This window comes from Cebus imitator, unplaced genomic scaffold, assembly GCF_001604975.1.
Source record: "Cebus imitator isolate Cc_AM_T3 unplaced genomic scaffold, Cebus_imitator-1.0 Scaffold189, whole genome shotgun sequence".
Taxonomy (NCBI): Eukaryota; Metazoa; Chordata; class Mammalia; order Primates; family Cebidae; genus Cebus; species Cebus imitator.
The window spans coordinates 1,734,052-1,757,673 of record NW_016107504.1 but is presented as its reverse complement, the minus strand read 5'-3'; the positions used below and the strand labels follow the sequence as shown (position 1 = coordinate 1,757,673).

Sequence of the window (23,622 nt, the reverse complement as noted above, 5' to 3'; positions counted from 1 at the left end):
ACACACACACACACACACACACATATAACTATACAAACATGTTAATGGATACACAATATAAAAATGTAATTTGTGACATCAATAACAAAGTGTGGGATGGACAATATAAAAGATTAAAGTATTACATGCAATTGAAGTTAAATTTATCTCAGCTTAAAATAGATTGTTATAATCATAAGATGTTTTCTTTAAGCTCCGTGGTAACCTCAAAGAAAATCCTTTTAAATGATACACAAAAGAATGTGAGAAAAAAATCAAAGCATGTCGCTACCAAAAAATCAATGAAACCCAAAGGAAGAGAGGAAGAAAGGAAAGGAGGGACAAAAAAGCTACAAGATAGAAAACAATAAACAAAATTGCAATAGTAAGTCCTTCCCTATCATCGATAATTACTTTAAATATAGCTGGTTTAAACTCCCCAGTCAAAATATATAGAGTGGCCAAATGGTTTTAAAAAACAAGATCCAACTATATACTGCCTACAAGAGACTCATTTTATATTTAATGACATACCTAGGTTGAAAATGAAAGAATTAAAAATTTATATTCCATGTAAAAGGTAACCGAAAGAGAGCAGGATTACCATATTTATATCAAACAAAATGGAGTTTAAGTAAAAACCTGTTAAAAGAAACAAAGAAGGACATTATATAATATAATGATAAAAATGGTCAAATCACCAGGCGATACTATAAATATATATGCACCTAACACAAGAGTACCCAAACATATGACTCTAACATTGATACAATTGAGGGGAGAAACAGACAGCAATACAATCACAGTAGGGGATTTTAGTACCCTACTTTCAATAATGTATATAACATCCAGATTAAGGTCAAGAAAGAAACAGAGGACTTGAACAAATGGACCTAACAGACATATATGGAATATTTCATTCAACAGCATAAGAATATACATTCTTCTCAAGCATATACCAAACATTCTCCAGAAGAGACCACACATTAGGTCACAAAACATGTCTTAAGAAATATCAAAAGATTGAAATCTTACCAAGTATATTTCCCAACTGCAATAGAATAAAACTAGAAATTAACAGCAGAAGGAAAACTGGAAAATTCACATATATGTGGGAATCAAACAACACAATCTTAAACTACTAATAGGTCAAAGAAGAAATTTAAAGTGATATCAGAAAATATCTTTCCCCAATAAAAAACAAAAACAGCATACCAAAACTTATGGGATGCAGCTAAAATAGTACTAAAAGGGAAGCTTATAGAAGTAGAGGTCTACATTTTTTAAAAAAAGAAAGATCTCAAAGTAACTTTATGTCTCCATGAACTAGTAAAAGAAGCCTTAAGTAAGTCCAAAGTTAGCATAAGGAATGAAATAAATTAGATTAGAGTGGAAACAAAATACAGAAAAGAAAAAAATCAACATAACAATGAGCTGGGTTGTTCTTTTTTTTGGCAGATAAACAAAATTTACAAAACATTAGCCAGATTAATAAAGAACAAAAGAAGAAGATTCAAAAAATAACGTGAGAAATGGAGTGTTACAACTGATGCCACAAAAATTAAAGGGATTATAAGAGACTACTCTGAACAATTATAATCCAATAAATTGGATAACCTAGAAGAAATGGATAAATTTGTAGAAACATATAACCTACCAAGACTGAATCATATGCCAATATTTCTCAAACAGTTCCAAAAAATTAAAGAGAAAGGAACACTTCCAAACTCATTTTATTAGGCCAGCATTACCCTGACACCAAAACCAGGAAAAGATATTCCAAACAAAAAAAAAAAAAAAAAAAAAAAAAAAAAAAAAAAAAAAAAAAAAAAAAAAAAAAAAAAAAAAAAAAAAAGCTATAGGCCAGTACTCCTGCTGAATATATTAGTTTGGTGTAAAAGTAATTGCTGTTTTTGTCATTACTTTCAATTGCAAAAACCACAATTACTTTTACACCAAACTAAAGAATTCAAAAATCCTCATGAAAATAATACCAAACCTCATTCAACAGCACAAAGGATCACCATGAACAAGTGGGATTTATCCCTGGGATGCAACGATGGTTCAACATATAAAATTCAATCAGTGGGACTCACATTAACAGAATGAACATTAAAAATCACATGATCATCTCAACAGATAAAAGTATCTGACAAAATTCAACACCCTTTCAGGATAAAACCACTCAACAAACTACAAATGGAAGAAAATTGCCTCAATATAATAAAGTCCATATATAAAAAGCCCACAGAAAACATCATACTCAATTGTAAAAAAACGAAAATTTTTCACTAAGATGAGGATCAAGACAAGGATGCTGGTTCTCACCCACTCCTATTCAACACAGCACTGAAAGTACTATGGCAATTAGGCAAGAAAAGGCCAGAGCAAAACAGAATAATAGGCAAGTTTTGAAATTGCTTGCAAAAACAGAGCAGTTAGGCAAGAAAAATAAATAAAAGACATCCAAATTGGAAGGAAAGTAAAATTATTTCTTTTTGCAGATGGCATGCTCTTATATGTAGAATATCCTAAAGATTCCCCATAAAAAAACTATTAGAACTAATAAATTGAGCAAAGTTGCAAGATACAAAATCAACATATAAATATCAGTTGCATTTCAATACATTAACAACAATAAGAAAAAGAAATTAAGAAAACAGTCTCATTTAGAGTAGCATCAAAAAATATTAATAAACTTAACTAAGAAAGTGAAAGCCTTGTATGCTGAAAATTTCAAAACATTGCTGAAAGAAATTAAAGAACATACAAACAAGTAGAAAGACATCCCATGTTCTTGGATTGGAGGGCTCGATATTATTAAAATGTACATACTACCCAAAGTAATCTATGGATTCAATGCAATTCTATGAATATCACAATGACATTTTTTGCAGAAATGAAAAATAATCCTAAAACTTATATGGAAACACAAAGGACTGCACATAATTCAAAATAATCATAAGAAAGAAGAACAAAGTTGGAGACCTCACTCTTTCTTATTTCAAAACATATTACAAAGCTACAGTAATCAAAACAGTATGGTACTGTCATAAAGACAGACATATAGACCAATGGAACAGAACAGAGAACTTGATCATAAATCCATACATATACAGTCATCTAGTATCCAATGATGGTTCCAAAAACACACAGTGGGGAAAAGGGTAGTTTGTTCAACAAATGGTGCTAGTACACATATGTTCATTTCAGTACTACTCACAATAGCAAAGACATAGAATCAACCCAAATGCCCATCAATGATACACTGGATAAAAAAAAAAATGTGGTACATCTACACTACAGTATACTGTGAAGCCATAAAAAAGAATAAGATTCTGTCCTTTGCAGGGACATGGATGGATCTGGAAGCCATTATCCTCAACAAACTAACACAGGAACAGAAAACAAAACACCACATGTTCTCACTTATAAGTGAGAGCTGAATGATGAGAACACATGGACATGTGGGGGGCAAACAACACACACTGGGGCCTGTCAGGAAGGAGAGCATCAGGAAGAATAGCTAATGGATATTTGGCTTAATACCAAGGTGATGGGTTGATTTGTACAGCAAATCACTATGACACACATTTACCTATGTAACAAACCTGCACATCCTGCAGGTTGGTAACCAGGAACTTAAAAGTTTTTGAAAAAAAAGGGCAAAGATCCAGCCCAACACCCTCCACAATAAAAACAAATGGTGCTAGTAAAACTTTATACCCACAGGCAAAAAAATTAAAGTGGATGTTTATTTCACACTATATATTAAATCAACTACAAATGAATTAAAAACTTAAACGTAAGACCTGCAACTGCAAAAGTCCTAGAAGAAAACATAGAAGGAAAGCATCATGACATTGGTCTTGGCAATGATTTCTTATATATGACACCAAAAGTACAGGCAATAAAAGTAAAAACAGACAAGTGGTACTACCTCAAACTAAAAAGCTTCAGTACAGCAAAGGAAACAACAGAATGAAAGGTAACCTACAGAATGGGAGAAAATATTTGCAAACCATCTGATAGGGTTCAATATCTAAATTATTTAGCTCAATAACAACACCACAAAAAACCTCACCAAATAATTCAATTAAAAAATGAGCAAAGGACTTGAATATACATTTCTCCAAGAAGATATGCAAACGACCAACAGGTATATGAAAAGATGCTCAGCATCACTAATTGTCAGGGAAATACAAACCAAAACAACAATGAAGTATAACTTCATAACTCTAAGGATGGCCATTATCCAAAAAACAAAAAATAGTGCTGGCAAGAATGTGGAGAAATTGGAACCCTGTGCACTGCTGGTGTGGGTGTAGAATGGTGCAGTTGGTATGGAAAAGAATATGGAGGTTCCTTAAAAAACCAAAATTTCCCATATGATCCCACAATCCCACTTCTAGGGATATATCCAAAAGAATTGAAATCAGCATCTTGAAGAGGTATTTGCACTCCTATGTTCATTGCAGTATTATTCACAATATCCAAGAGGTGGAAACAACCTAATGTCAATCCACAGATAAATGGATGAAGCAAATGTGGTATATACTTGTAACGGAATGTTATTCAGCCATAAAAAGGAATAAAGCTTGTCATATGCTACAATATGGAAGAACTTTGAAGACATTATGTTAAATGAAATAAGCCAGACACAGAAGGGCAAAAATCTCATGATCCCACTTACTATAAGTTATCTAAACTAGTTATGCTCATAGAAACAGAAAGTAAAATGGTATTTGCCAGGTGGCTGGTGAGGGGTGGGAAATGGGGAGTTGCTGTTTAATAAGTATAGCGTTTCAGTCGTTCAAAATAAAAAATTTCTAGAGTACTGCTGTACAACATTGTGTTTATTGTTAACAATATTGCACTGTACACTTAAAAGTTTAAGAAGTAGATCTCATGCTATGCTTTTTTACTGTGATTAAAAAATACATGACATGCAGCTAAAGCAGTGCTGAGTTGGAAATTCATAGCACTAAATGCTTAACTTAGAGAAGAGGAAATGCTGAAATTAATCATCTAATTTCCTACTATAAGGAATTAGAAAAGAGCAAATTAAACTGAAAGCAAGCAGAAGCAAGGAAAAAAGAGCAGAAGTTAATGAAATTGAAAACTGAAAATCAATGGAGAACATCAATGAAACAAAGAGGTAGTTCTCCGAAAAGCTCATAAAATTCACAAACCTCTAGCAAATCTGACAAATAAAAAAAGAAAGGACACAAATCATCAATATCAGGAATGAAACAGGAGATATATTTATAGACCTTGCAAACACCAAAAGGGATGACTACAACAAATATGCATGTATAAAGTAGATAATTTAGATAAGCTGGATAAATTCCTTGAAAAGCACAAACAACCACAATTACCTCAATAGAAATTAGGTCATTTGAATAGCTTGGTAAGTATTAAGAAAATTGAATATATAATTTTAAAACTCCAAAAAAATATTTTTTCTTTGAAATCATCTGGGCCTGAATGATTTCACTGCAGCCTTCTACCAAATACTTAAAGAAGAATTAACACTTATATTATACAATGTCTTCTAGAAAACGGAAGAGGAAGGAGTACATCCCAACTCTTATTATACGGCCAATATTGCATTGATACCTAAATCAGACAAAGACGGTACCAAAAAATTAAATTGCAAACCAATATCATTCATGGATAGAGGCAAAAATCCCCAGAAAATACTAGCAAATATAATTCAGCAACATATTAAAAAATTATACATCACATCCAAATACGTTTTATCCAAGGATGCAAAGCTAGGTCAACATTCGAAAATAAATTAATGTAATCCACTTCAGTAACAAACTGAAGAAGAAAAATCACAAGATCATCAATTGATAAATTGATGCAAAGCTATTTGGCAAAATTCAATATTTATTCATGATAAACACTCTCAGAAAACTAGAAACCAAGGGGGAACTATCTAAACTTGAAAAAGGATATCTTGGAAAAGGATAGAGGAATCACTCTATCAAATTTTAAGATTTATTATAGAGCTATAGTATTCAACATTGTGGTATGGCAGAGGGACACATATGTAGATCAATGAATCAGATATGAAAACTCAGAAACAGATATACACAAGTCTGGCATACTCATATTTTACTACAGTGCAAAAGCAATTTAATGGAGCTGAAGCAACTGGATATCAATAATCCAAAAAAATTAACCTTGACCTAAACTTCATATTTTATGCCAAATATTGACTTAAAATGGATCATGGACTTGAATGTAAAATGTAAAACTATAATATTTTCAGAAGAAAATCTAGGAGAAAATATTTGAGACCTAGGACTTGGTGAAGAGTTCTTGGATGTAACAACAAAAACAAAATCAATAATAGGGAAAAAATCAATAAGTTGAATGTCATAAAAATTAAAAGCTCTTTCTCTGTGGAAAATCCTATGAAGATGAAAAGACAAGGCACAGACTGGAAGAGAACATTTTTAAGCTACATATCTGACAAAGAACTGGTATCTAGAACATATAAAGCGCTCTCAAAACTCAACAGTAAAACAAACAATGCAATACAATTAGAAAATGGGCCAAAGATATAAAGAGATATTTAATTGAAGAAGATATGGAGACGACAAATAAACACATGAAAAGCTGTTGAACGTTATTAGCCATTAGATAAATGCAAATAAAATCAGTAATATAGCACTACACACCTAACACAATGGCTAAAACTTAAAAAAAAAAAATAGTGACAATACCAAATGCTGGAAAGGATGTGGAGATACTAGATCTCTCATACCATTGCTGATGAGAATACAAAATGGTACAGCCACTTTGGAAAAATAGTTTGCCAGTTTCTTTTAAAATTAAACATGTATTTACCATCACATCTTGTCATTGCTCTCCTGGGCATTTATCTCAGACAGATGAAAACTTCCATCTACAGAAAACTCTGTACTCAATGTTAATATGAGTTTTCTTTGTAATAGCCAAAAACTGTAAATTTTATATTGTCTCTCAATACAAGAATGGTTAAACAAACTTTGGTACCTCCATATCATAGAATATTTCTCAGCAATAAGAGGGAATGAACTATTGATATCAATCTGAATGAGTCTGAAATGTATTATGCTGAATGAAAAATAATGGAAAAGATCATATACTTCATGATTCTAAAAATTAAATCATTTTAATTATATATAAAATTCTTAAAAGGACAATTATAGAAAAGGAGAACAAATTAGCATTTGTCAGGGGTTATCAATGGTGGGGGTAGGTGGTGGGTGTGACTATAAAGAGGTAGCACAGGAAAGATGGAATATTTCTTTTTTTTTTTTTTTTTCTTTTTTTTTTTCGAGACAGAGTTTCGCTCTTGTTACCCAGGCTGGAGTGCAATGGCGCGATCTCGGCTCACCGCAACCTCCGCCTCCTGGGTTCAGGCAATTCTCCTGCCTCAGCCTCCTGAGTAGCTGGGATTACAGGCACACACCACCATGCCCAGCTAATTTTTTGTAGTTTTAGTAGAGACGGGGTTTCACCACGTTGACCAGGATGGTCTCGATCTCTTGACCTCGTGATCCACCCGCCTCGGCCTCCCAAAGTGCTGGGATTACAGGCTTGAGCCACCGCGCCCGGCTACGATGGAATATTTCTTGATTGTGATGATGGTTAAACAAATCTACACACCATAAAAGAACAGAGAATTATACACATAGATCATTCCAATATCGATTTCCTGGTTTTGATATTGTATTACAATTATGTGAAATGTAATGATTGAAGTAACCCAGATGAGGATTATATAGGGCCTTTCTGTACTACCTTTGCAAATTCTTGCGAGTCTTTTATTATTCATAATAAAACATATTTAAAAAAAGAAACCACTTTATAAGCAAATAACTTAAAACAAGTGTGTGGAAGCTAAAACTCAGAGAGTAAACATAAAGTTTTTTGTTATAATAGCCTATAACAGTTTGCCAGTTTTGTGAAGAGACTGCTTTTAAATGGGGAAGGTTTGTATAGGCCAGTGACATATAATACCAAGGACATTTAAAATGTAGGATCAAAACACAGGATTAAAAAAATTAGAGCCACAGATTAAAATGTCTCATCTTAAACCAACCAACTGACAATTGTAAAGTGCAACAAACCACATAAATTACATTTGTAAGCAGTGAAAAATCAATTGCAAAGGGTTTCTGAGCCAGTTATGGAATCTTAACTAGTAAGTGCTGGGAATGGATATGTTTCATGATGGATAACACAGAACCTGTTCCTGCAACTGTCATGCAGTTAATTGATTTGCATATACCCTCAAGTTGTTTTCAGTATAGAATATATTTATTTCCTGTTGTGCTATGGAAAGAATATTTGCATTGGGTAAAATATTTAGTGTTAATTAGAAAGGAACAAGTGGGAGGAAATGCTCTCTCTCTGCACTGTCCAAAATGATTAATAATGAACCACAAAAAACTATCTACATGTAAAACAATTAAAATTAAATGACATTAAAAATTCAGCTCCCAGACATGCTGCAAGTCTTTAAGAGCAACAGGTGGTTATGGTTACCATACTAGAACAGCATATAGAAGTTTACCATCACCACAGAAAGTTCCATTGGACAGTGTTGTTCTAGAACATGAAAATCTTGTCATTTCCCCAAAATCACAGGTAGAGTTACAGCCCAAAGAACTCTGACAGCATTTTGTGTTGCATTATTTGGGATTTCATTTACACATAATTCCATTTTCAGCAATATTTTGCAGCATGTTGCAGTGGTTAAGTAGCAGGACTTGGGGGCAGAATCGCCTGGATTTCTACTATAGCTCCAACTAAACTGTGTGACCTTGGGCATGTAACTTCACTCTCTGTGCCTATTTTCTCATTTTAAAAAAAGATAGGGCCTGCAGGATCATAGAACTGACCTCATAGAGCTGATGTGAAGATTACATAAGATAAGTTCAGTATCTGACAATGTGATCTATAAATGCTAGTTATTATTGGCATTATTCTTCAAGTCTGGAAGATGAACTTAGCTTGTTCTAGTGTCTAGAATAGAATCCAGGATTTCAGTGGAAAACACAATAGGGAACATTCAATCATAAGAGTAGCAAGGGAGTCAGACCCTAACAGGGCCCCCTTTGTCTCTTAATGGACATAAACAGCAACCACATCATTCCTTCATAACTTGGGGCAAGCCACAAAAGAGAAGAGATCTTCTCCTCTAAAACCTATTTTTCTTGCAGCTTTCAAAAAGTCAAAGATAACTTACCCTTGGCCTTAAAGGACTCGGAATTGAAAGTTAACTACCATGTCACATCAAATAAAATAAAAGCAAAGTATACTGTTTATAAAAGAAGATAACCCAAACAAGTCACTCAGTAGGAAAGGCACTTGGAATTGTTTTTCCAGCTGTTTGTAGCAATCAGATCCAAGTACTTGATGCATGATTATGGTGAAACGTCACTATACCCAATACTTTGTGAATACAACACAGGCCTACTGTACCTCCATAATCAACTAGATAAGTATTTATTGAATAACTACTACATACACCGCACTTCTGCTCTATACCAACTATGACTGACAGGCTAAATTCAGCCCATCTCATGTTTTTGTGTGGCAAGCAAGGTATGAATGATTCTCACATTTGTAAATGGTTGGAAGAACCACCTTCAAACACCGGTAGGGAACACTTAATGGCTTTGGAAATTAACTTTTGATGCAGGCTTGATAATGGTTATTAATGAATTCACCCTAAAATTACAAGGCAAAACAATGCTTATATGTGAAACTTAAACTGTAGTGAAGTCATTTTGACAATTAATATTGTTTAAATCACAAGTAATGTCAAGATGCTTTATCCACTTCCTGTGCTGTCACAAGTCAAAACAATAAAATCACGATGAAATACCACTTTACACTCACTAGAATGCCTATAATTAAAAAGATAGATGTTAATAAGTATTGGTAAAGATATGGAGAAATTTGGCTGGGTGCATTGGCTCACACCTGTAATCCCAGAATTGTATGAGGCCAAAGTGGGCAGATCACTTGATGACAGGAGTTCCAGATCAGCCTGGCCAATATGACAAAAACCCATCTCTACTGAAAATACAAAAATTAGCCAGCGTGGTGGTACATGCCAGTAATCTCAGCTACTCAGGAGGCTGAGGCACAAGAATCACTAGAATCTGGCAAGCGTAGGTTGCAGTGGGCCGAGATCATGCCACTGCACTCCAGCCTGGACTACAGAGTGAGACTCTGTAAAAAAAAAAAAAAAAAAAAGTGGATAAATCTGAACCCTCAAACATTGCTGATGGGAAGGTAAAATGGTATAGCCACTTTTGTAAAGAGTCTGAAAGTTTCTCAAAAAGTTAAACATAGAGTCCTGATATGACCCAGCAATTCTACTCCTAGATAAGTAACCAGAATAAATAAACGAAATCTCAGCTGCACATGGTAGCTCACACCTGTAATCCCAGCACTTTGGGAGACCTAGGTGGGAGGATTACTTGAACCCAGGATTTCAAGACCAGCCTGGGCAACATAGTGAGACCTTGTATCTACAAAAAATCATAAATTAGCTAGGTGTATTGGTGCATGCCTGTAGTCTCAGCTACTCTAGAGGCTGAGGTGAGAAGATCGTTTGAGCTGTGGAGGTGGTCATGCCACTGCACTCCAGTCTGGGCAACAGAGGAAGACCCTGTTTCAATAAAAAATAAATAGGCCAGGCTTGGTGGCTTATGCCTACAATCCCAGCACTTTGGGAGGCCTAGGTGGGCGGATCACCTGAGGTCAGGAGATCAAGACCAGCCTGGCCAATATGATGAAACCCTGTCTCTACTGAAAATACAAAAATTAGCCTGGTGTGGTGGCATGCGCCTGTAATCCCAGCTACTTGGGAGGCTGAGGCAGGAGAATCAATGGAACCTGGGAGGTGGAGCCTGCAGTGAGCTGAGATCATGCCACTGCACCTCAGCCTGGGCAACACAGCAAGACTCCATCTCAAAAAATAAAAAATAAAAATAGGCCAGGCACAGTGGCTCATACTTGTAATCCTAGCACTTTGAGAGGATCACCTGAGGTCAGGAGTTGGGAGACCAGCCTGGTCAATATGGCGAAACCCTGTTTCTACTAAAAATACAAAAATTAGCTGGGTGTGGTGGCATGCACCTCCAAAGGCTGAGGCAGGGGAATCACTTGAGCCAGGGAGGCAGAGGTTGCAGTATGCCAAGATTGTGCCACTGCACTCCAGCCTGGGTGGCAGAGTGAGACCCCATCTTAAATAAAATAAAATGAAATAAAATTCAAAACAAGAAGCAAGATCTCTATTTTCACACAAGTTTGCAGCATAAAAATTTTCTGAGTTCAGACTACAGTTCCAGTAGCAGTTTTTGGACCTTGAAGCAAGTGCAAAGGTTATTTCCATATTCCAAAATCCATTTAACTGTGCAATTGAGCAGCTTTCACCAAAGTTTCAATTGGAAGTGGTTAATCTGACATATAATGCTAAAAGGCACTATTAAGAGAAGAATAGAATTCTATTCCAAGCAATGAATATGCTCAATTAAAATCATGTTTGTGTAACCTTGATAGTATATGATGAGAATGTGGTACTTGACTTCTGCAGACTTTCTTCCAAACATATAAAATCAGTCTAAGCATAAAAAATATATCAGACAAACCCAAATTGAGGAATTTTCTACAAAGTACCTGACCAGTACTCCTTAAAACTGTCAAGGTCAAAAAAAAAAAAAAAAGCATGGGGTATAGTTAATAGCAATATACCAATGTGGGTTTATTAGTTGTGACAAAGATAGTACAGCAATATAAGTTGTTAAGAGATTCAGCAAATGGTGCAAGGACAATTTCTATATCTCCATGTGAAAAGATGAATTTAGCTTCTCACCTCACATTACAGAGAAAAATGAACTCAAAATGAATCATATACTTAAATGTAAGAGATGTGGCTCACGTCTATAATCCCAGCACTTTGAGAGGCCGAAGCTGGTGGATGACCTGAGGTCAGGAGTTAAAGACTAGCCTGGCCAACAAGGCAAAACCCCATCTCTACTGAAAATACAAAGATTAGCTGGGCATGGTGGCTGGTGCCTGTAATCACATCTACTCAGGAGGCTGCAGCAGGAGAATCATTTGAACCAGGGAGGCAGAGGTTGCAGTGAGCCGAGATCGCGCCACTGCACTCCAGTGTGGGTGAAAGAGCAAGACTCTGGCTCAAAAATAAAATTATATATATATATATACACACACACACATATATGTGTATATGTATACACATATATGTGTATATATATACATATATGTATACATATATATGTATACATATATATGTGTATATATATACATATGTGTATATATGTATACATATATATGTGTGTATATACATATATAAATGTAAGAGATGAAGTAATAAAGCTTTTAGAAGAAAACATTGGAGAAAATCACTGAGACCTTGCAATTAGGCAAAGACTTCTTAAGTACAACACCAAAAGAATGGTCCATGAAAGAAAGAAAAATGATAAATTGCACCTCACCGAAATTCAAAACGTTTTCACTTCAAAAGACACATCAAGAAAAGAAAAAGGCAAGCAGCAAACTGAGAGAACATTTGTGCATATCATATATCTGTCAGGGACTTGATCTAGAATACATAAACAGTCCTTACAACTCAACAATAAAAAGACAACCCAATTTAAAAATGGTAAAAAGATATAACAGACTTCACTGAAGAAGATATACAAATGGCTAATAAGCACATGGAAATAAGCTCACCATATTATAAATTATAACCACAATGAGACATCATTTTACACCCACTTAGGATGGCTATAATAAAAAACATAGTAAATAACAAATGTTGGCAAGGATGTGGAGAAACAGGAACTCTCATACATTGCTAGTGGAAGTGCAAAATGTTGTTGTCATTTTGGAAAACAGTTTTACAGTTTCTTAAGAAGTTCAACATAAATTTTCCCTGTGATCCAGTAACTCTACCCTTAAGTATCTATCAAAGAGAAATGAAAAAATATATCCATGCAAAGATTTACATACTAATCTTCTTAGCAGCACTAGTCATAGTAGCCAAAAACTGGAAAGTTGTGTGCCTATCAAATGGCAAGTAGATAGACAAAAATATGTTATATCCATAAAATGGAATAGTATTCGGCAATAAAAAAGTAAGGAAGTACTGATACATGCTACAATATGGATGAACCTCAAAAATATTATGCTAAGTGAAAGAAATCAAATGCAAAATACCACATATTATATGATTTCATTTACATAAAATGTCGAGAACAGGCAAATTTATAGACAAAAAAGTAGATTACTGGGTGTCTGGGCCTGGGAGTGGGACAGAGGATTGATTAACTATAAATGGGCATGAGAGATCTTACTGGGGGGATAAAAAAGTCCTAAAACTGATTTATGGTGATGGTTGCCCCAATTCAGTAATGTTACCAAAAATCATTTAATTATGCACTTGAAATGAGTGAATTTTGTAATATATAAAATGTACCTTATCCTGAGTAACTCTACTAACCTTGCAATTTTTCTATAAATCTAAAACTATTCTAAAATTTTTGAAAAATTCATTTAAATAAAAAGAAAAAATGTATGTTTATGAATTGATATCAGTATTTGGCAGTACCCATCTGTGTAAAATGACATTTTCAAAGATTAAATAGGTAAAAATCTCATAATAGATCAGCATTAACAGATGAACATTTAAAATCTATTTTGACAATAGGGAACACTAACTCTGATCCCCAATTAAGCAAAATACTATCCCCTAAAAATAATTCTTTTCTTCTTATTAGTAGTCTTGTATTACAAAAAAAGCACTCAATTACTATTATTATATTTTGAATTTCATCAATAAACATTTGTTGAAATTTGTTTTCTCTCTTGTCATAAAAGTACCAACAAAATATTCTTGATTTTGCTTTTTGGCCTACAAAGCCTAAAATATTTACTATCTGGCTCTTTATAGAAAGTTTCCCGGCTCCTGTTCTACACTATAACAGGATAAACATTAACATAATCAGTCTCTTTCTTGAAAGTATTCTTATCATTACCTAGTTGTGGCATAATGTCCTCTGGATATGCCCTATAAAGGATAAGTCTTGCATTGCTTCTGCTATGGCACTATTTGGGATTTCTATTAAAAGAAACACTATTAGCTTAACAGTTGTAGCAAAGCCTTGATAACATAGTTAATATCGTAATATTAAAGTGCCAATACCTCAGCCCAGTATCCTTAAGATGACCCTCATCAAGTTGTGATGTCACTAGGCTATGGACTCACCGAGGTCTCTTAGATATCAAGTGGCTCCCATGGCATCGGACCCTGCCTTTGGCATCACCCTGGCACATCACCTCAGTACTGTGCCATATGCTATCACTGCTGTGGTAGAACCCTGTCCTGACGCCACTCCGCCGAGATGTCAGAGTAATTAACCCCCACTTGTTTCCACTCCCTGGGCGGTGGCAGGGAGGGGAAGGGTAGCCAAAGTCACCGGTTCGAGCTCAGAAGGTAGTACTCAGCTCCAGTCCTTGTCCCTTCCGCCTGCCACTGCAGGTTAGGGACCCTGGGGGACAGGACTTTTAGGCTTCCATAACTCTCTTGCCCTGCCCCCGCACCCGTTTCGTGTGGCCGACTCAACGACCCAACAGCGACTACCCACCCCGGCTCTTTCACACGGTTCCACTCAAAGCCGCTCCCCGTACCTGACTCCATTCTCCAGCTGTCATCCTGGGCCAATTCCACCGGCAACTTGACTACGGACGCTCGCAAGGAACCCTGGGACATGTAGTCCCGCACTGCTAGGGGCCAAGTCTGTGAGGGCAGCAAAGGCGTCGCCCCGACCGGAACTGCCCTCAAACTGCAACTCCCAGAGGGCCGCGCGATGGGAAAGGAAAAGGGCGCGAGAGAAGCCAGTGATTGGTGGAGCTCTAACGGCTGTTTTGACTGGCAGTCGGAACCGGCGACGTAAGGCGGGCGTTGGTCGCGCTTCAAGGAGTTAACTGGGAAAGCGAAATGGAGGGGTGTGTGTCTAACCTAATGGTCTGCAACCTGGCCTACAGCGGGAAGCTGGAAGAGTTGAAGGAGAGTATTCAGGCTGATAAATCCCTGGCTACTAGAACTGACCAGGTAAAGCAACGCTAGGGTCTCTCCGCAGCCGGCGGCGTCGGGGAAGCCCTACGTGGCTGTCGGGGCCCTGCCCTAGCGGAGGCCCTGTTTCTGCGTGGAGCAGAACCCCGCCCCCAGCGCCCCAAGGAGTCCCCCGGGGTCACCTCAGGACTCGCGATTGGCGTGCGGGAGCTAGCCCCTCAGACCTCAGATATTTTTCTTTTTGGCCTGAAGCACTGCTCCTTAATTTTTGGATAGTTTTAGAACGTCTACCGCATTTCTCAGAAACTCCCAATCCGTGAAAAGGAAAGCTTTTTATATAGATTTCTTTACCCTTGCTAGTAACTGTATTCTGTAAAACGTGTAATTGAACGCTCCTTCTGTGTCAGGCAGTTTGCTAGGAGCTGGAGAAACGGTGGAGTGGAAGAAGCAGACAGTAAAATAAGCACAAAAACATGTCCGATTACAAATTGTGGTAAATACTCGACAGAAAAGTTTACATGGTGCTTTAGGAGGAACCATGTAATAGTGGATCTGATGCCGATATGACTGTGATTAATTGGAAAAGGCTTTGCAAGGAAGAGATAGTTAGACTTTGAAGCATGAGTGGGATTTCCATGGGGGAATGAGTAGACATTTTAAACAGAGGCAGACAAAAGTGAATGGATGTTGAGACGTGTTTCTGCCCTTCTGCTCGCAGGACCGTCCTGTGTTTTCATCCTGAGTTTCTGGGATTCACACTGCCCTCAGTAAGCCCACAAATATTTATAGATGGCCTTGTGTTTCACAGGCAGTGTGCTAGGCCCTAGTGAGACAGTGTCTCATACTTACAAATCTCCATTTTGTGTCTTTTGGGGGCGAATTAGAAATCAAGAGACTGTTTTTTCTGGAACTTTATTACTCAACCTGAAAATGGCCTTACCTTTACCTAGTTTACCTCTTTTTAAATTTAAATCACTAGATATTTAAGGATTTAAATTTAAATGTAATAATTTATATTGTTAGGATTTAATAATACTCCATTGGAAATTTAACCATTCTTCAGTCAAGTCAGTGGCCTAAAAAGGGAAGGGAGCTATTCAGGATCAAAAGACATCAAAAACATGAACAAATGCAATTTATGGATCTTGTTTGATTCCTGATTGAAACAAACCAACTGCAAAAATACATTTGGGAGGCAGTTGGGGAAATCTGAATACGGATCGGTTATTAGACATTATAAGGAAGTTAGTGTTAATTTTAATAAGTGTAATAATCTCATAGTTATATAAGAAATACTTTTATTTTTTACATACTGAAAAAGGTGAAATCTCATGATATTTAGGATTTGTTTCTAGAAAACTCAGCAAGGAAAAAATCTAGATAAAGCAAATAGGGCAAGATGTTTGTTAAATCTAAGTGGTAGGCATGTGGGTCTCTATTGTATTACCTCAATTTTTATGTGTTTGAAATTTTTTGTAATACAATTTAAAATACCATTTTCTATTCTATGGGGCTAAGAAGTATAGCAGTCACTGCAAATAGTGATTCCCTTTGACAAATATGGCTACTAGCTTTTTTTTNAGAGTTTCACTCTTGTTACCCAGGCTGGAGTGCGGTGGCGAAGTCTCAGCTCACTGCAACCTCTGCCTCCTGGGTTCAAGTGATTCTCCTGCCACAGCCTCCCAAGTAGCTGGGATTACAGGTGCCCACCACACCTGGCTAACTTTTGTATTTTTAGTAGAGACAGGGTTTCACCATGTTGGCCAGACTGGTCTCGAACTCCTGACCTCAGGTGATCTGCCCACCTCGGCCTCCCAAAGTGCTGGGATTACAGATGTGAACCACCACAGCCAGCCATAGCTTATTATTTTTTATAAAAAGTAATTTTCTTGCTCTGTTGTTTTCTAAATTATATTTCTAATTTATTTATAATTTTAAATTATAGATAATTTCAACTAGTTTAATGAACATTTCTTCCCCCATTAGATTCATGTGTTCTTTCTACAGCATCTAACTTGAGGTCAGTGTGGTAGTAGAGATTTCAGAATCAGAAATTCACTGACAGTTGTGTCCCAACCTCACTATTTAGTATCCATATGACCGTCCACAAGTTGCTTACCCTGAGGAGTTTTAGTTTCCTCATCTGAAAAATGGAGATAATAAGCACTGTACAGAATGGTAGGAATTAAATGATATGATACATGTAAAACTCCCAGCACAGTGCCTGACATAAAAGTATATAAATACTGTAATAGTAAAACAACCAAAGATGTATTTCTGTCAAAGCATTGAAATCAGTTTCTTGCTCTACTGCTTTCCTTGTCGTATTCTGGCCAGAATAATGTACATTTATCACCGTCATTCTCCCCATGTTACTTAAACCTTCATCTGTCTTATACTAGTAAGCAATATGGTTTAAGGTTACCCACCTGAGGATCCAGTGCTCTGCATTTCGTATTTTCAAACTATAGATTTGCCAGCACCAGTATTATTTTTTCTTGCTTTTTTGCCTTCTATTTTTCTTCAAGAATGTTTATTTTATTGCTTCTCTGTTTCCCATGTAGGACAGCAGAACTGCATTGCACTGGGCTTGCTCAGCTGGACATACAGAAATTGTTGAATTTTTGTTGCAACTTGGAGTGCCAGTGAATGATAAAGACGATGTGAGTACTTTGACAAAGTTGAGTCGATAAATTCCCAGTTATCTTTATACTCCAGACTGGTGTTAACTGAAGCCTGTGCATTAAGCTCATGAACAAAATTATAACCTTTATGACTGGAAAGTTACAGTATGGCCCTTGTGATCAAGCATGAGACCCACGGTTGCATTATTTTACAAAGATATGTTTGCCATTCATACTCTGTGATGTAAGGTAAACACACAGGAGAGGCTGAGGTAAGAGGATTGCTCAAGCCCAATAGTTTGAGGCTGTAGTGAGCTACTGTGCTCTATCCTGGGTGACTGACTGAGGACTGAGATCTTGTCTATAAAAATAAAAAAAAGTAATCATACAGATCAGGGCTCATTATGGTGAATCCTAAAAGACCATAAACTCTTTCTATTATGTTGGAATTTTTTTTGTGTGTGAACATGGCCTAAATAATGAGGACCTAGGTAACTTTCTGTTATATAAAGAAATTTATTGTAATGGTATTGATTATATTAGGATTAGATTTTTGAAGAATAAGAATGGAACCTTTTTTGTAGGCATTTTTTTTTTTTTTGCCTTTATAAAGCTCCTTGTAAACCCTGCCTAAGTGTTAGCACTAATCCTTGTACCTTTTTCCCCTGGTGTTTCTACTGCCTATTTCTTTTATAGGCAGGTTGGTCTCCTCTTCATATTGCGGCTTCTGCTGGCCGGGATGAGATTGTAAAAGCCCTTCTGGGAAAAGGTGCTCAAGTGAATGCTGTCAATCAAAATGGCTGTACTCCCCTACATTATGCAGCTTCCAAAAACAGGCATGAGGTATGGTTCCATCCCTAGGCTACTTCTGTTGAATTCTAAAAGTATATACAAACACAGATAGATCTCTTCATTGTTTTCTCCTTTCTTCTCCAACTTTCCAGATTGCTGTCATGTTACTAGAAGGTGGGGCTAATCCAGATGCCAAGGACCATTATGAGGCTACAGCAATGCACCGGGCAGCAGCCAAGGGTAACTTGAAGATGATTCATATCCTTCTGTACTACAAAGCATCCACAAATATCCAAGACACTGAGGGTAACACTCCTCTGTAAGTGACAAGTAGCAGTCATTTGTATTCTACCTGGCATTAGCCCTCTTGCAATAATTTTTACACATCATTTCTTTTTTTATTCTGCTTATAAATGCAATACGTGTTAATGGCAGAAATGTTAAAATGCACAAAATATAAAGATAAAAATTGCCTATTATCTTGCCACTCAGAAATAACCACTAATCACATTCTCGTGTATTTCCTCTTGGTCTTTTATATGCAAATGTATATATTTTACACCTTTTTTTTTTTTTTTTTTTTTTTTAGCAAAGTGGAGGTCATACTGTATATGTAGTTTTAGATCTTGTTCTTTTCACCTCATAGTATATTATAAGCATTTTCTAATATCATTAAATATGTTTAAAACCTTTTTAATAATTATATAAAATTCTACTGTATAGATGTGCCATAATTCAATCATTTCTCTATTATTGTATATTTAAACTTTTTTTGAGTTTTTCACTATTATAAATAATCGTACATTGAGCTGGGCATGGATGGCTCATGTCTGTACTCCCAATACTTTGGGAAGCCAAGGCAGAAGGGTTACTTGAGGCCAGGAGTTCAAGACCAGCCTGGGCAACACAGCAAAACCCCACCCCCATCTCTAGAAAAAATTTAAAAATTAGCCAGGCATGGTGGCATGCACTTGTAGTACTAACTATTCAGGAAGTTGAGGTGGAGGATTGCTTGAGCCCAGGAGCACCAGGTTAACAGTGAGCTGTGATCACACCACTACACTCCAGCCTGGGGAACAGAGCAAGACCTTGTCTCTAAAATAATAATAATGCTACACTGACCAACTTTGTATAAAAAAAATTTTTGGCCATATTTCTGATTATTACGTTCATATAGACTCCTAGAAGTTGAATTGCTGGGTCAACAAATGCACACATTTTAAGACTTACTGTATGTTGCCAAATTGCTTCCAGAGGAGTTGTATCATTTTACTCCCAACAGCAATTTAAGAGTGCCTATTACCCCTCACCAACACTAAATTGTCCTTTTGTTATATGAAAATGATATTTCATAGATGTAATTTACATTTTTATGATCAGTGAATTTGAACATTTTTTTTAATGTCCATGGCTAATTACATTTCTTATCTAATTGTAAATTTGTGTGTCCCTTTCTCTGTTTCCTTTCGGGGAATTAGTTTATTTTCACTGGATTTTAAGTGCTCTTGATTTGACATGGTAAAATATTACCTTTTTGCAATGTTAGTTGAAAATATTTTTCCTAGTTTATCTTTTCAACTTGTTCATAATTTCTTTTAAATAAGAGAAGTTTTAAAATTTCTACATAGTCAAGCCTATTCATCTTTCCTCATGACTAGAAAGCTCCTCCTTACCCTGAAATTAGTTAAATATTCACCTTTTATTATAGGTTATTTTAACATTTCATTGGTTTTGATTGAGGGTTAGAGTTATTGTTTTGCATTTAACTCTTAAAATCTATCTGGAATTGATATTTTTCCACAATACTTGGCCACTTTTCTTCTTTGTTGAATGGTGACTTTTTGGTGAACCAGAAGTTCTGTGAGTCTTCTTTTTAGTCCAGAGTGAGGTTCACCCTTTTCCAATTTGACTTGAAACCAACTTTTACAAAGTAATAATACTTTGTAAATACTTTCTTAACTCTTAGTTTTTAAAACCTTTCCTGCATTCTAAGAGATCTTGTTTAGAAAGACCTGTGTGTCCTACCTGTTTTCTCTATAAATACAAAGGCAGGATGGCCTAGAAGAAATCTAGGAGTCAGACAAGATAGAGTCCTGGGAAGAACATAGGATTTATGAATAGCTAGATGACATTCACTCAATTCAGACTCTACCACTTACTAACAATATTAAATACTTATACTAAACAACTTATAAAAGTTAATCTTCCTTGAATCTTAATTTCCTCATCTGTCATATAAGGATAATAATTCCTTCCTCACTAGATTATTGTGAGGTTTAAGTAAAACAACATGTAAAGTGCCTCCTAATACCCTCCTGGCAAACTCTAAAGTGTGTAGCAAAAGTTGTTATCCTCTTCCACTCAGTTTACTGCCAAATGTCAGCATAGGCAGGAACTTTAACCTCTGTCACCATTTCAACTGTAAAATTGTGATAATAATACTTTGCTAACTTATAAATATATGGATTAAATGAGATAAAATATTTTAAACTGCTTTTTCAAACTTTAAGCTGCACAAACTGCTATTAATAGATTATGAACTGGGGCTTTTCTAAATTCTAACCCTGAATTATTACATGTAGTATTTGAGGTAAACTACTACTAATCTCTGTAAAATGAGAAAGTTATTCCTTAGGCTGGCATTTAGATCCCTTCTTCTATTGTAAGTAGAATCAGAATTATGATTTACGATCTGGTATTACATGGCCTTTTTGCAGAATTTTAACTTACAGCCTCACCATGCAAACTGATGTTTCTTTTTTGATTAAATAACACTCCAGTATTACCATTTCCTAATAACATGCACTTTAGACTATCTAGCAGGAAATCCTAACCATTGCATAGAGTTGGTACTGATTAATTGGTCTGTGGTGGTCCCTGATTTCAGACACTTAGCCTGTGATGAGGAGAGAGTGGAAGAAGCAAAACTGCTGGTGTCCCAAGGAGCAAGTATTTACATTGAGAATAAAGAAGAAAAGACACCCCTGCAAGTGGCCAAAGGTGGCCTGGGTTTAATACTCAAGAGAATGGTAGAAGGTTAAACAGCTTGGATTTATTCTTACTTTGTATGTTGTGTTGTTGTCCCCGGTGTCCTGGAAACTAATGTACTTGTACACAAGACATTATCTATGAATGATGAAGTTTTCTCACCTTCAAAGTCTTACAAACATATTGACTGTTGTTCTTGCTGAGTTACTTGTTCAAAGCTTACAGCTTGTTTTCCAGGCATTGAATAACTGTTGAGATTGTTCTACTGTTGTCATATATTCTTCTATATTGAATTCTAGTTAATTTTGAGTAACTAATTCTGTGGCTGTTGTGAGTCTTCAGCACCCTCCCATGTACCTTACATCTCTCTCTCTGAAACAGAGCAGCTCCAACAGCAACAAGCTCTTTGTTCTGCCAGATGTCTCTATGTGGATTCTATAATGTCCCTCCATACAGTTAAAACATCCTAACTTGTTTTTGTCAAGCTCACTCAGGTCTATGCCAAACATTTCTGTTTTTTTCAACCATGAGGTTTAATTTATTTTTGTGATAGGAGGGATATTCACATATTTTAGTGGACCAAATTTTAAGTTGGAGGGTGTGCTCTAAAATAATGAAAAACAATAGCCCATATACCTATGTATTTTTTTTTTTTATGGGCTGTTTACTCTGAAATAAAATGTATGGTTTTCTTAAAAGGAAGTTTTAAAGTACCTATATTGCATCATCCTGTATTGAAAAGAATGTCAAACTTGTTAAAATGACATGTAACAAAAATGTATTTTGATTTGTATTTCAGAAACTAAAAAATAAAATGTTGAAACAATCTTCTAATTTTTCTTTCAAATTGTTAGAATTCACTTAAGCCTTGAAATCCTTAGTAAAGACATTTCTCAGTTTTTGGTAGCTTTAAGTCAATAAAATTAGTGAAGCTTGACTGTAGCTAAAATCTTTTAAAATAGCCATCTTCTGAATTGCTAATTAAATGTAGAACAAAAGGAAATTAGTAAGTATAAACTTGAGCTCAATTTAGGGAAGCATCTTAAATGATACTAGTCATAAAATCTAATGAACTCCAAGTGACTTTCGGATTATTTTTTTATTTGAATTTTATGCTGCAAATACTGCTTAAAATAAGTGATCCAAGTGCACCTACAAATTTGCATTAATTTTGGGTCAAAGACTTAATTATCATTAGCTAAAATGAGTTTCGTAAACATGAACTGTGTTGTTGATATAGAAACTCTTTTTACAGAAGTATTTTGAGTGCTAACCTTAACAAACATTAATCAGAAGCATCTTATGGAACAAAATTCTCTTTATTGAATGCTGGAGATAGAATTAAGAGCAGGGGAAATATATTTCTATTATTTTTGGTGTGATCAGAGTAAAGTTTTGTCTGTTATAACTGAAGGCATTTACACTTCATAAATATTGAGTTTATTGTCTAAGGTGACAGGCTTTATGGGTGTAAAAGGAAATTCATCCGAGTTCTTCAATAAGCAGTACAAATGGAACTAAGCCACAGTTAATTTCTTAGGCTTTTGGCATTTTAAATGACGTGGCATGTTAATATTAGATCACAGATTTGTATAAACTAAAGATTGTTACCTGTGCCTGTAGGAAAGGTAATAGAGATGAAGCTGATTCAAGGTCAGCAAATTTTACAGTTCCAAAACAAAAAAAAAGATAATTTGGCTGGGTGCAGTTTCTCATGCCCGTTATCCCAGCACTTTGGGAGGCCGAGGCGAATGAATCACCTGAGGTTAGGAGTTCAAGACCAGCCTGGTCAACATGGCAAAACCCAGCTCTACTAAAAAAAATTAGCCAGGCGTAGTGACGGGTTCCTGTAATCCCAGCTACTCTGGAGGTTGAGGCACGAGAATTTCTTGAACCCAGGAGGCAGAGGTCGCAGTGAGCTGAGTTGGTGCCACTACACTCCAACCTGTGTGACAGAACAAGACTTCTTCATCTCAAAAATAAATAAGACCAGGCACAGTGGCTCACACAGGTAATCCCAGCACTTTGGGAGGCCGAGACAGGTGGATCACGAGGTCAGGAGTTCAAGAACAGCTTGGCCAAGATGGTGAAACCCCACCTATACTAAAAGTACAAAAAAAAATT

The 23,622-nt window shown here is 35.9% G+C and overlaps 2 protein-coding genes across 10 annotated transcripts in view; one reads left to right on the top strand and one right to left on the bottom strand.

The window, feature by feature from the left end:
• Positions 1-14,869, bottom strand: part of ATG4A (autophagy related 4A cysteine peptidase) — a 62,591-nt gene extending 47,722 nt beyond the window's left edge. For 2 of the 8 annotated variants that reach the window (XM_037744951.1, XM_037744954.1), the window contains exon 1: positions 14,710-14,838. Coding sequence is in view for 2 of the 8 variants with exons in the window: in XM_017546473.2 (XP_017401962.1) it covers positions 14,710-14,791 (82 nt within the window). In the remaining 6 variants the exon portion in view is untranslated. Of the gene's footprint in view, positions 1-14,287 lie in introns of all 8 variants that reach the window. The other 6 variants (XM_017546473.2, XM_017546475.2, XM_017546477.2 and 3 more) reach the window with 6 other exon arrangements.
• A 57-nt stretch (positions 14,870-14,926) lies between these two features.
• Positions 14,927-22,324, top strand: PSMD10 (proteasome 26S subunit, non-ATPase 10). Of its 2 annotated transcripts, none has more exons than XM_017546481.2 (5): positions 14,927-15,133; positions 17,659-17,757; positions 18,415-18,561; positions 18,663-18,829; positions 21,398-22,324. In XM_017546481.2, exons 1-5 carry the CDS (start codon positions 15,020-15,022, stop codon positions 21,549-21,551), a joined length of 681 nt encoding a protein of 226 aa, XP_017401970.2. In that variant the 5' UTR covers positions 14,927-15,019; the 3' UTR covers positions 21,552-22,324. The 2 variants fall into 2 exon arrangements, with proteins under 2 accessions (XP_017401970.2, XP_037600883.1); XM_037744955.1 differs by having other exon boundaries at positions 14,948-15,133; positions 18,663-18,750.
• The last annotated feature ends 1,298 nt before the right edge of the window (positions 22,325-23,622 follow it).

Coding starts and splice junctions, on each gene's coding strand:
- PSMD10 (XM_017546481.2), top strand. CDS start 15,020: ATGGAGGGGTGTGTGTCTAACCTAATGGTCTGCAACCTGGCCTACAGC. Junction 15,134..17,658: donor TGGCTACTAGAACTGACCAG/GTAAAGCAACGC, acceptor TTTCCCATGTAG/GACAGCAGAACTGCATTGCA. Junction 18,562..18,662: donor CTTCCAAAAACAGGCATGAG/GTATGGTTCCAT, acceptor CCAACTTTCCAG/ATTGCTGTCATGTTACTAGA.